Source organism: Diadema setosum, chromosome 7 (assembly GCF_964275005.1).
Source record: "Diadema setosum chromosome 7, eeDiaSeto1, whole genome shotgun sequence".
Taxonomy (NCBI): Eukaryota; Metazoa; Echinodermata; class Echinoidea; order Diadematoida; family Diadematidae; genus Diadema; species Diadema setosum.
Window position 1 is genome coordinate 36,548,515 of NC_092691.1, and position 13,753 is coordinate 36,562,267.

A 13,753-nucleotide genomic window follows, 5' to 3' on the forward strand; every position below is an offset into this window, starting at 1 on the left:
TCATTATATATATATATATATACACATATACTATAGTAAGAATAAATATATGACATATATATATATATTATATACACACACACACACATATATATATATATATATATATATATATATATATGTCATATATTTATTCTTTTACGCATATTTCATATTTGCATGTTATTTCTATATATGATGCATGATAAAATACATTAATATGTCTGTGTGTGTGTGTGTGTGTGTGTGTGTGTGTGTGTTCTCTGAGTAACCTTATGAAATAGTGTGAACTGCAATATGGCTAACAGTGCTCAGTTTTATATGAGCTTATGTAGTCATACAGAGTATATTGTTATACCGTATAGGGCCTACTATATATATAATCTGTAAAAAAAATAAAAATAAAAATAAGAAGAAATACAGAAGAGTCGGAGAAATGCATATATTCGTACACACATTACATGCATGCATGCATGTATTCATTTTGCCATGGTGATTAGAAAAAAATTCTCTGACCTCAACTCCAAAAAATGTGGGAACCCGAGTGAAATAAGATTCATGCATGATGATACAATAAATACATGTACATTGTACATGTATTTAGAATAATGTATAAGTGGAAATTTTTGTGTGAGTGATTTTTAACACCCAGTTGGGTTAAATGAATATTGCATGTATTAACTCTGTAGAATCTAAGATAGATATCATAAGATATACACCTGTACTACTTGTATAACATATCACAAGCAAATATATTTGCACGCTTTGTTATTTGCTCAAGTGTCATGTCGTGCAAAATGCATATTGAAAATTTCCAATCTGCCAAATTTCTACTTTTACAGTACAATACATGTATAAGCACATCATACAATATGCTTTATTTTAATTGTCCATTTTTGCTGAAAGTTGTCACATACTGATGCAAGACCTTGACAATTTTTGAGGATCACCCATTATCCTTTTATTCATGCAATGGCTATACAGCGTCTTTTTACAGTGCATTCACTTGATCTCTTGGGAGATGTGTGAGAGAATAATTGTTCTAGATAGTATACAACATCACTAAAAGAGTTATTTTTTTAATGAATCAAAATTGTCGGTTAGGCCTTTATACAAAACGTTTTGAGAGAACTTGAAGGTCACAATTCACCATTTCAGAATATGTACACCAAAGAATTATAATGTTGTGAAAATTTGTATGCAAATTAAAATACCATTGATTGTGTCCACAACAATCTCCCTTTATAATTGTTTGTAATTTAACAAACTGTCACTCGACAAAGAAATTACTTCCTATACATTGATTGTGTCCACAATGTTCAATCTCCCTTATTGTTTGTAATTTAACAAACTCTTGACAAAGAAATTACTTCCTATACATTGATTGTGTCCACAATGTTCAATCTCCCTTTATAGTTGTTTGTAATTTAACAAACTGTCACTCGACAAAGAAATTACTTCCTACATATAGTATATTATAAGCAGAAAATTATTAGATAAGTCATGAAGAAAAAAATCAATTTGTTTGTTTGTTTGTTTGTTTGTTTTGTTCATGGTGACACTTGTTGATCCAAAGGTTTGATCGATTCTTACACTTTGCCTGCGGATCACCTGACTAAAGGAAGTAACAACTCTCTTTGGTTATTTTTCTCAACAAAAATGTAATACTTAGTAACAACATCTTCTGGGGAAAAAAAAAAAAAAAAATCACTGATCGACCACCCTCCGAAGTTCACGTCAACAACGCATCAAAAGGCACGCACGTTGAGGGCAGCACTCCTCAGTGGTGGACCATGGCATTATTTTACTTCCTGTGTTTTGTGTCGCAAATGATGTGGTGAAGTATTGCTCTCAAATAATCATTCAACTAGGCGTACTGCATTCTATTACTAATCCCATTCGCACAGCTGAAATTACGTCAGTAAGTATGTACATTGTACTTGAATTGTGTTCACTTCTCGTGTTTTGGAGAATAGTTTAGTGGTAGGACGGGTATCAATAATCATACACATTAGCATTGCGTTGATTGATTGTGTGTAGTAGACGTCTGAAGATTTCACAGTCCCACTCATAGTAATGGATGTCGGACAAAGTTGTGCTGCAATTGATCAACGCAATGCGCAACACGAGAGATGATCAGCAATGCGGAGGGCGAGTGCTTACTTTACAAGTGTTAGGTTGTGTGTGTGTGTGTGTGTGTTTGTGTGTTGGTGATAGATCTATTCTGTATCTCACTACTTACAATGCATTTTCAACTCTTCATCAGTTCATGTGAAAGCGAACCAAGTCGGCGTTGGGTGTCGGAAAGCCACAAAACAATGTTGACTTTCAATCATCGTATTCATGTCGCTTTAAACTCACTCTTTGCGAGAGATCACAACATACGCTGCCTGCACAATCTAAAACTTAAGTGAAGTTAGCCATCTAATGATGTGTGACACACAAGTAATGTAGTTTAGTAATACTGTGCTGTGACTCGACGCAAGAGCTAAAATCAGTGTGCAATGATTGTTGCAAGTTGAAAGAAAAAAGTTTTAAGAAATCGGTTAAAAGTGCCAGTGTGTGTGTGTCTGTTGCCATGTTTATTTTAGGAATTGTACTATTTTCATTTTTTGAGCGCATAGGGACAATATCACTTTGTGTTGTCATGGTTGTGCGCTGTATAAGAACTGTCAATTATTATCATTATTATTATTATTATTATTTCTCACCTGACTGTAGTCATCTTGCCATAAATCTTCTTTTTTTTTTTTGAACTTGAAAGATATATTGCATAGTATCAGATGGTTAACTTCATTTTCAGAATCTGCAGCAATCACTTAGGTGAGTGAGTATTTTGAGTGAAGACATCAATGCTTCTTGATGACGGATTTGGTTCAAATTTATGTGAGCAATTTGAAATAAGCTATTATAGTATATCCTGTGATTTTGGTGCAGTTTGGGTTTCCAGAATGTGAGATCTCTACATGGATACGAAAGCATTTTAACAACACATTTCAATTATCAAAATATGTGTATGTATGAAATGATCATTATTGTCATCTTTTTCACTAGTCATGACTTTGATGCAGCTTTTTGGGGCCATGTTCATCGCCTATGGTCCAGCTGTGTCTCTCTTCATTTTCACTATCGCCAAGGAACCTCTGCGCATTATTGTGATGATGGCAGGGTGAGTACATTCTTTCCTCTTCTTTTTCTTCTTCTTCTTTCTTTTGCTCTGATTGTCCTTGATTATCACAGCAAAAGAAAGAAGGCCCCGCAAAGCTGATACCTTTATGTAATATTTGGATATCAGTTGTCAGTTGTGCAAGTACTGTAGCTTCATTTTCATTGAAGTTTGTTTCCATTTATATGTTGAAACCTTTAGTTGACTTCCATGTGGAACAGTACTTGCTGTTGGACGTGACAGCTCCCTTTAATGAGAAAATGAGATATATACTAGTGATTTAACCCATTGAGGACGAGTTCCGAGTATACTCTGGCAGGGGTCTATGGGAAATGCATGTTGTAGCAAAATCAGCCCATCCTCGATGGGTTAAAAGTATTTAGTGTTTGAACTGTGAAGTCCTGAAGAGTGTACAAGAATGACCACTGATGGTACTTCATGCTGTAGGTGTGGTCAGGTCAAACAGAGTTTGTGCAATAGTATGCAGTCAGACCGAGAGTTGGGGATGTGTCTTGTTGCGTTATTAAGTTAGGTGTGCTGACAAACCTGTATATGTTTACAGATAAAATCCCATATAATATGTACAATGTATAACACCAATTATTCAAAGTCAGACATCACCTCATAGCATAGATTGTGCAGCTCAGCCATTGACCACACACCATACACTACCACATTTTGTTTGCCAAAGCGTGCAAAGTGTTTTAATGTCTCTCTTCGTCCAGGATGTTCTTCTGGTTGGTGTCACTCCTGACGTCATCCATCCTTTGGTTTGCAGTGGTGCCTCTAAGAGACAAGGTTGCCTTCGGTCTCACATTCTCTATCTTCTTCCAAGAGCTCTTCCGCTTCCTGTACTACAAGCTGCTCAGGTTAGCTCTTTGCAAAAATCATTTTGATAGCACAGCTCAGTTGATGGGTGTAACCCTCATATAGTATGATTAGCAAAGCATCAATGAATGGTCAAGTTCAGATAATAGATATGGTGCACACCAGTCATCAAATATCAAAGTAACCATACTGCATTTTAAATAATCTACTTTAACTGCACCTCTGTTCTTCAGGTGTCTTGAGAATGTTCCAACAATCAAATCAGAGGAGATAAATTAATGGTATTGAATTAATTTCTTACTGCTAAGATCTACAAGTTTCAGTGAATTCCAAGGTTTTGTACTTGATGGGTGGTTTTGGCATGAATTGGGAAAGCTCGCACATGAAGCCTAAGTAATACATTTGGGATATTTTAATGTTATCTCCAGATATTGTGACAATTTAATCAATAAAACAGATGTTACACTTAATCCATTATATTAGACTTGACCTGGTTGGCAATTTCCCTTGTAAGGCACTCCTTAATTACATGAATCACAAAGTTGACTTGCCAGCAGCAGCATGATAGGTTTTGTACAAATACAGATTAATTTATGATTGGCAGCTCTTGATGCATTATGTTATAAAGTCAAGATGCTTGTCATGGAGATGTTTTTGTTTGTTTGTTTGTTTTTTAAATTGCAACCTATTCCGAAAATAATGGGGGAAACAAAAGGTTTAGAAATGAATAGTTGTTGACTATTGTGTCTGCAAGAAATACATGGGATGAATGTATCTACTCATTAAAGAATAGTTTGCAAGCACATATGAGACTGGTTAATAGAAAAATACAAAAACTGAGCATTTTGATTGTTTACTATACTGGCACCTGTGTATGTGACCTTCTAACTAAGTGCTGTGGTACATGTTCACCTGACAGCTGACGTTGAAAGGAAGTTGGCATGTTTACTTCCCTTATGCAGGAAAGCTGAAGATGGGCTCCAACAGTTCAACCAGACATCTCCGGAACAATCACAGCATGGCAACGGTGGCACTAGCACTTCGGATAAGGCTAGGCATGGCTATGCCTATGGTAAGGACAGATTGCATTGGCATTCGCTGCTTATTACTGACGGGGCTAGTAAAGAAGAATGCTAAATGAGGGTGATGAGATAAACAATTCTGATATGGCAAAGATCTGATGTGATTCAATTAGTATATGAAAAAAGATTTGTTTTACAAGACCACCACAGGACTGATGGCTTTAGAAAGCCCTTAATCAGGCCAGGCTTATTTGGCTACGCCCCCCCCCCCCCTCCCCCCCCACTCGAGATCTCGGCCATCAGTGGTGCGATCAGTGGTGTGAACGCTACAAAATTTGCCATGCATGACACCCATGTCTTTATCAACAATATTGTGTCTTCAGATTTTTGAAATAATCAGTTTCTAATTCTAATTAATTAATTTTGCAAATTAAGCTCAAGATCTTATTTTATTCTAATTAAAAGCATTGGAAGTCTACTTTTTTGGTTTCTATATCTGTTTTAAAATATCTAATAATTGTACATCATAAAAACTTCCAATTTAAGTCATTTCAATTCTTATGTATTTTATTGTTCTTTTACTGTCTTATGTATGTCTTTGTTTCTTAGTTTTGGTTTTTCTTTGTTTTTTTATTGGAAATTGTCACAAACCACTTTTCTACATGTACCATAATTAGCATAAATGTAATCGATCAAAGTGATTAATAGTGAAAATAATCCGTTTTTTATGAGTTTTCATGACATAACACTGCTTTTCATATACACAAAATCACAAAATTATGCCTGTTTTGGGGGTGAAATGCATTTGCAAAAATGGACATGGGTTCGTAAAAGTATGCACTGACATTGCAAATGTGGTCTCAAAAGTTGCGCGAGACAAAGAACAAAGAACAAAGACAAAAACGAAGATGAAGACAAAGACGAAGACAAAGACAAAGAACAAAGACAGTTGAGAAGCCTCATGAGGAGGCCTTCTCGCATTCCAGAGTTACAGGGTGAAATGTTTTGGGGGTTGGATTCTACCCCCCCCCCCCTCCCCCCAGCCCCTTTTAGGATTGAGTCCCCCTCCAAAGAACTAGGCTATGAGGATAAAGTGTGTTGCCTTGGGGCATAGATGCTACAGCTCGGGGACTCGAACCACTAACCTCGTGACTGACATCTCCATATCTCTTCTCAGTTGCTGGTCTCGGGTTTGGAGTGATGAGTGGCATTTTCTCCTTCATCAACGTCCTGGCCGACTCCAAGGGACCGGGCACCGTTGGTATCCACAATACCCCCCAGGATTTCCTCCTCACGTCTGGTAAGTAATAACGTAGTGTCATCAGCCTCAAATGGTGTCCATGTCGATGCCAGCGGACCGACACTACAGAGTACACTTGTGTACTGCACAGTTTGAGTTTGCTGTGTCCTTGTCTCTTTACCTCCACGAAGAAGGCTATGCTTTTGTTGTCATTGGTTTATTTGTTTGTTTGTTTGTTTGTCTGTCTGTCTGTCTCTTTGCAATATACAGTAACTCAAAAAGTTATGAACTAATTTGGATGAAACTTGCTTGTGATCCAGATAACTGTCTTGATCAAGGGTACTTTTGTTTAATTTTTGTTGTTGTTGGAAGGATTATCATTGGCAAATAGGGCCAATAAATGAAGAAGTAAAAGCATGAGGTGTGTATATATACAATGTACACGTAATGAGCATGCCCAAGGCACAGTGTGCAGCCGGGCTAGTTGTTGATGACATAGACTCTTGATACACAACAGAAAGGCTTCTTTATCATTGGGAAATCAGGATGATTTTCAACATGCATGGATATATTGTACAGTGTTTGGTGGAAATGGAACTGCTTGGCAGATCTACGCTCTCCTAGTGCTTTTGTAATTACTAACATAATCTAATGTGATCCTGCATCATGAAAGCCCCCCCCCCCAAAAAAAAAAACAACAACAACAACAACAACAACAAACAAACAAACAAACAAAAAAAAACTATAGATAAATGAAATAATAAAAAAAAATCACATATATTGAATCTAATTTAAAGATTAGAAGCATGAAAAAGAGAGCTGTTCAATTGTAGTAGACTCACTCTCTTCTTTTTTTCTCAGACTGGCTTTCTTTGTTTTACTTCAATGAAAGCATGAACATAAAGAAACTCTACAGAAACTTTAAAGAAGCAACCAGCAATAGCTTGAACACTCGTTGTTTTTTTGTCTTTTAACACAGCCTTCTTGACCATGTGCTTCATCCTCCTTCATGTCATGTGGAATGTCATCTTTTACTGGAGCTTTGAGAGCAAGCGCTACTGGGCTGCTCTTCTCGTTGTAGCATCTCACTTTCTTGTCTCCGAATTAGTAAGTACACTCTGAATATCAATTATCAGATCAAACACCTTGTATGTCTTGCAGTAAAAAAAAAAAAATAAATAAAAAAAATTTGTTTTCACATTTCAAATGAACTTTCCTTGAATGCTTTATTGCATTCTGGTTGCCTGGGAGTAAATGGAGAAAATCACTAGTTGTCATGCAAATGTTCCTTTATGAGCTCATGTCAAGAAATGTGAATTTACAATCTGAATTATTGTGTACATTATATTCTACAGTAAGCATATTTTTATCTGAGATCCCATTCTGAATGTAGTGCAAGTGATGTCTACTGTCATACGTGGACACATACACTTGTACATAAACACACACAGACACGCCACACATGCAGACGGTTTATATTCTTATACACAAAGTCATTGTACATGTACACACACACACACCCACATACATACTCTCATGCATACGCACATATACAAGCAAATACACAAATGCACACACACACACTTGCACAACTATTCATTGCTCTGTCATCCTCACTTAAATACACTGCTATATACTTAATATATAAAAACCAATCATGCATGCAACACATTGATACACTTTAATAATTTATTTATAAACACTCCCAAAAATGACACACAATCATGAAAAATAAGACAAAAACTCAACAGAACAACTTTATACATCCATTTTCATGTGTTTGAATCAAAGATGGCTGGTCTCTCTATAGTAAAGATTTTCATGTTCATGAATTCTATCAGTTTTAGCTTATGCACAGTAAATGATTTCTTGATTGTATGATTTTGAAATTGTATCAATAATTATGCTATTTTGTTATATATATGTGTCCATGTTTCGATGTTTTGATGTAACATTGTGAGCAAATCTGCGACTGCTGCTAGTCACAATTGTAATACATTGTAGACCATGAATAACTCACTACCTCAAGCCGTTGAGGAGGAGTCCTGAGTATACTCGGTCAAGTGTCTATGGGAAATGCATGTTGTAGCAAAATCAGCCCATCCTCAACAGGTTAAAGTAATTGACACAAGTCGTAGACTTCGCCTAACACAGCAATATATATTTTCCATGTCTGCATGTTACAGACTCTTCTAAACAGGGACCAATATTACAACATCACGCTCCCCGTCGCCTATGCCACACTTGCCATCACGTCGGTCTTTGCTTTCTGCATCGCCGGCGGGTCGCTGCGAAGTATTAAGGCAGCGTGCACATTTCAGCGATCACGCTATGCCCTCTAGCGCTCTACAGCTACGAATATCGACGGAGTCCAGGTAAACGACATCTGCAACTTTCTACCATGGCCTGAGATTTCGACAATCCCCGCATTTAACCACGATTGCATTGATCCATACTGTGCTTAGCTCTTTATTCTTTTTTCCTTTTATGGAACAGCTGTTTTGAGTGTGCATTGCGATTCTCACTGTAATGACAGTTATATTAGGTGCAAAGTGAATATCAGAAAATAGGTGTGCACCTCACAACTTATAAGCAGCATGATGGAAGCAGCATGATGCAGTTCCACATGACATAATGTCATCAAAAAGCATGTGGTATAGCTGGTCGAGATAACAGGCACACCTCCATAAAGTCATATAGTCAGAGATGAAAATATTGTTGACCATATATTGTAAGCAGGCAAGGACTTTGATTTAAATTTTTTTTGTGTGTGCATATATGTGTTTTGTTGTTTAGATATGTTTTATATCTTGAGTTTATATAGGAGTCTTGTGGCAGAATATCTGATAAAATGATATGGAGAACTAGTTTGGAGCAGATGTGGTCTTTTCTTAGTGTTCTGTTAATAAACATAGCTGCTGTTTGTTGAAATCAAGGTCCCACAGAACCAACAAGTTGTGTGTCCCACAATTGACTGCTCTTTTGAAATGAAGGTCTGTACATTGTTTAGTTCCCGAAGGCAGTGTGTGCAACTTGGCAGTGCCAAGATGACACTTCTTCTACTTCTCACTTCTTCTATTACACTGTACATCTGTCAAAAATTGAGCCAAGACTAGTGTCCCTTTTTTCTCCCTGGCTGTTGTTCCTCATTCTCCATAGCCTTCTACTGATGCTCAGCTTCTCTGCATGAGATAATCAAGTGGATGACTTTAATAGGGCGTGTGCTTTTCATAAAGTTCTATTTCAGAGGGAGGGCCTTTGTCTTATTAAGGAGGTTCAAGAGATGGAGTAACAACAGTGTTATTCCCTTTGATCCCATGTTTGAAGCCGCCGCTCAAAAATATTTGAAGCATGTGCCAAACAGGATCTGCCGTGCAGATACGAAGACATTTGACTCGTGTCTCATTGCATAATCACTAGCCACTTTCAAAGGAAGATATGTCTTTGTGATGGTAATTTCTTTTCCCCATCCCTTCTTATAAGAGGTAGGTGGTACCAACACAAGGATGCGCGAATAGAAATTGAGCAAAAAATGCTGAAATGAAGATGAAAATTACTCGACTGGGCATACCTGGGCACTAATCTGATATATCTATCAATAAAGAATTATACTTAAGGTTATTCCATATTAGTTTCATTTGTGGAAATTAAGCAGAAAAGTGATAAAACCAGCTTTTCAGGATGGTACAGTTTTAAACATTTTCACATGATGCAGCTCTGATTTACACTTGCGCTAATTTCTGGGTGGAATTGACTTTTGTTTTACATGCTTTATCATTAAGTGAAATTTCATTTCATTTAATAAATAAATAAGCAAAATATGGCCAACATTATGATAACGTTAAAAATAAATCTTCAGATTGCTCAGCAAGACGACGGCGTCAAACATTGATCTTCAAAGGTATAAATGCACCTGTGGAATTCTTTTGTACATCAATAGAAATCTGACAACTGTTTGAATAATTACAGCCAGTTGAAACTCCCATGTATAAAACCTCCTTGGTCTTATCACAAACAAGGAAATAATTTTAAATGTTTTTGTTGCAGTAATGTACTGATCCTATTCCTTTGAAATCTCTCATAAGCTTTGTTCTCTGGGTATTTGTTTGTATAGCATGTATGATTTTCTTAACTTATTAGAATGTGAAAAAGCTTTTGAAGCGTATTATGTACATTAATTCTGTGATGAAAATTTTATCATTCCAGATGCTTTCAGAGTTTTCAAGTGGTGGGAGCTGTTTCCCAATGTGAAAGGTGTTCAATTTTCATATTCATTAGTTTGTAGCCCAGGCTATTCCTTTTCAATCCTAACTTTAATTTTGAGCAGCATGAACCCAGTAGATACAAGCCAAGAGGCTGGATAGGTCACTGGAGAGGTAGTCTCTTTCAAGACTCTGGCATGAAATGAAGTGAACAGGGGGCATTCATCACGTGGTTGAGATGAGACAGCCTACAAACTTGAGCTGGGATGAAAAGTCTCAGGCCACAGGAGTGTGGTATCTTGATATGAATTTGTTGTCAATGTATTTTTCTTTAAATATTTCTTTGATAAGATTATTTCTGACTTACATAAGAATCTCTGATGTATGAATGCAAGTGGCCACACTGACTTTGATGTAAAGAAATATGCTTTAAGATACTTATATGTAAAACAAATCATACATCTCTCCTTTATTGCACAGTAAATAACAAAGAATATTTTCATTAATGAAATGAATCACCCTTAATTCGAATCAACTATAGACTTAATATCTTGGCTTTCTTAGCATTTCAAATTTACTGTGAGGCAAAATTTTCTCTTTTTGTAAAATTGATTTTGAATTATTGACAGCTGTAAAAGATGAAGATGTAGAACTGATGTTCAAAAAGTTGACAAGCATCAAATTTATTTTAAAGACGTGCAATATAAATGTGTTTGCACCTACTGTTAAACAGTTTATATGCCCATGTACTTACAAGGAATTCGTGACTTTTTTCTCTGTTTCTGTATCATTTTTCACGCATTCTGTATCACATACCACTATGGACCAAATGGATTAATTGAATGTTTCTCATTTCATAGTTCATTCCTCATGCACTGACAGTGCTACAATTCTGTGATGACAGTTGAAATGGAATTAAGTCTGTTCAGTTTTGGAACAAGGTATGGATACTGAGAAATTGTTGCAATAGTGTGTAGCATGATTTTAAATTTTTTTTTTTTTTAAATGTAGAATCTATTAAATACAGGAAAACTGCAAGGTGCATCTTTCACTCACAGCATTCTTATGGTGACGTTATCTAGTGATATGTACGGGACACAGTGGTCTACGACTGAGGGATTTTTGAATAACATACACAGCAACTTGCTACTTTGAATAGCTGTTTGTTATGCAACCATAACATATTCCTTAAAGGCCCTGTTTACCTTTGGGAACAGTGATTTCAAAAATGTTATTTTGATGCATATGTGTAGATCTGTTGTGTCACAAAACATCCTACCATATAAAATTTTTGCAATAAAGCCCAAAATATAAGAAGATATAAATATTTTTCTCATTAAACCATAACTGTAGATGGTTTAATCTGGCAACATTTTGATTTTAACTATTGTTCACATTTTGTCTATTCAACAATACTTAACATTGATTATATGGATTTAAATTTTAACAGTGGTTGTTTCTATCCCAAACTCACATTTTAGAACTATTTTAAAGCACTAATGCTGGGTTTTTGTTTCATCCGCAAATGGTAAATTATGCCTATAATCCACATGAGTGATTGAATCAACACTGTGCATTCTCTTCAACTACAGCTGGAGCCAATATGGTTTTTCTTTGTTGAATGACTACGATATGCCTGGAGAATGTGCACTTACAATTGACACAAGTGTACGGTACATTCAGAATCCTCGATTTCTGTTTCACGTATTTTGAAGCACATGCTGTGGGTACAAACTCCTTGGTTGCATGTACACATACTTAGATTTATTTATTCCTAATATATTTGTTGAGGGTCCTTGAGTATGCTTCTTATTGAGTGCAGATCAAGAACACTAATTTTGAGAATCATGCATTTTGTCTATAATTTTGTAATATAGTAAATAGATCCATGGAATTCACACAAAAAAGTGTACAGTTGTTTCATTGTTTGTTATGTTTTGTTTTCAGCCATGTCCACCCAGCATTTCCTTGCTTGAAGCAAATGACTTTAAATTCACTTCTGCTATGAATGCATCCCTTCAAACTACCCATGGTGTGGGTCACGATCTGATTCACCATTAAAAATTTACATCTTTTCATTTACCATTGTGGATGTATCCTACGAATTTCATCAAATCTGTTCGTTACATGAAATATTACTATCAGACAGACAGACAGACAAAATAATAGGCAGATTATGCTGGCAAAAACATAACCTTGAAGGTGATAACAGTCATTCAGAAGTTCATCAAATACTCTCGCCAAATGTGCACAATTTCAAGAAACATTGTCGGCGCTATCCACAAAGATTAGCATACCACATGGCATTTACTGCTCATGCACTGTTTTTAGTGACTGATGAGTTTTAACATTTGACTTTAATACTAATGTGAGGTCGACTTGAGCAAGGTTGATTGTAGTTGGCTATCTTGTGGTGACTCAAGACTCCCTCATGAGGAGACATCTCCGGGCATGATGTCTCTATGATGTCTTCCAGAATCTAGCCGAGTCTCGTGGGGAGTTGGGGGAGAATCTAACATGTTCGATTTTTCAGAATAATGAACCTCGTTTTATTTCTTATGAACACATTATAAGAATACAAGTTCTCCTCGGAAATTGAATGTTACACAGAGCAAATGCAGAGCGATTTCTATTTCAACCCACTGAAAATGTGAAGTGTTCGCCCACGCAAAGATGTTCTGTAAATGTTTGTTACACTATGTCAATTTGAAAGTGATCTGTATTTCAGTACAATGGAATACATTTCTATTGTTTAATTTTTTTTTTTTTTTTTTTTTGTCATGGGGCTTGGAAATGACTTCGTTGTGACGAAAATTTCACTATGTGTATTGCCATGTTCGTTGAAAGCAGATTTTGCACTATAGACTGTAATAAAGATGAAAATGTTAGGACCTGAATTTTTACTACATTGTGACAAAATTTGGCAAAAACCCTGTTCGTTGTAAGCAAATCTTGCACCATATAGGGCCTACATTAGTGATGATAATGTTGGGACCCGGGTTTTTACTACATTGCAACGAAATTTTGTTACAACCATGCACATTGTAACGGAAGTGCACTGTACTTCCAAAATTTATCTACATTTACAATGAAATTTAGCACACACATAAACCTTAAGTGTTGATATGGATAGTGGTATGAAGTGTATAACCATGGTGATGGCATGTGTTAATGGATACGACATGTACAATGTACACAAAAACACATTTATCATGAACTGTCTCATCTCATTACACTCAAAAGGCAGTCCTGCAGGGCGGGTTATCATTCACCTCCAGTTTTTTCTTTTCTTGAAAGACAACTCACATGAATCCAA

The 13,753-nt window shown here is 36.1% G+C and overlaps 1 protein-coding gene across 1 annotated transcript; it reads left to right on the forward strand.

Moving 5' to 3' along the window:
• The first annotated feature begins 1,798 nt into the window (after positions 1-1,798).
• Positions 1,799-8,826, forward strand: LOC140230789 (gamma-secretase subunit Aph-1-like). Its single transcript, XM_072310929.1, has 7 exons — positions 1,799-1,900; positions 3,034-3,148; positions 3,871-4,014; positions 4,936-5,045; positions 6,173-6,295; positions 7,215-7,342; positions 8,422-8,826. Exons 2-7 carry the CDS (start codon positions 3,036-3,038, stop codon positions 8,575-8,577), a joined length of 774 nt encoding a protein of 257 aa, XP_072167030.1. The 5' UTR covers positions 1,799-1,900; positions 3,034-3,035; the 3' UTR covers positions 8,578-8,826.
• The last annotated feature ends 4,927 nt before the right edge of the window (positions 8,827-13,753 follow it).

Bases quoted from the DNA above. Each gene is read 5' to 3' on its own strand.
- LOC140230789 (XM_072310929.1), top strand. From the start codon at position 3,036: ATGACTTTGATGCAGCTTTTTGGGGCCATGTTCATCGCCTATGGTCCA. The intron at 4,015-4,935 runs GTTAGCTCTTTG...TCCCTTATGCAG, and splicing joins CTGTACTACAAGCTGCTCAG to GAAAGCTGAAGATGGGCTCC. The intron at 7,343-8,421 runs GTAAGTACACTC...TGCATGTTACAG, and splicing joins ACTTTCTTGTCTCCGAATTA to ACTCTTCTAAACAGGGACCA.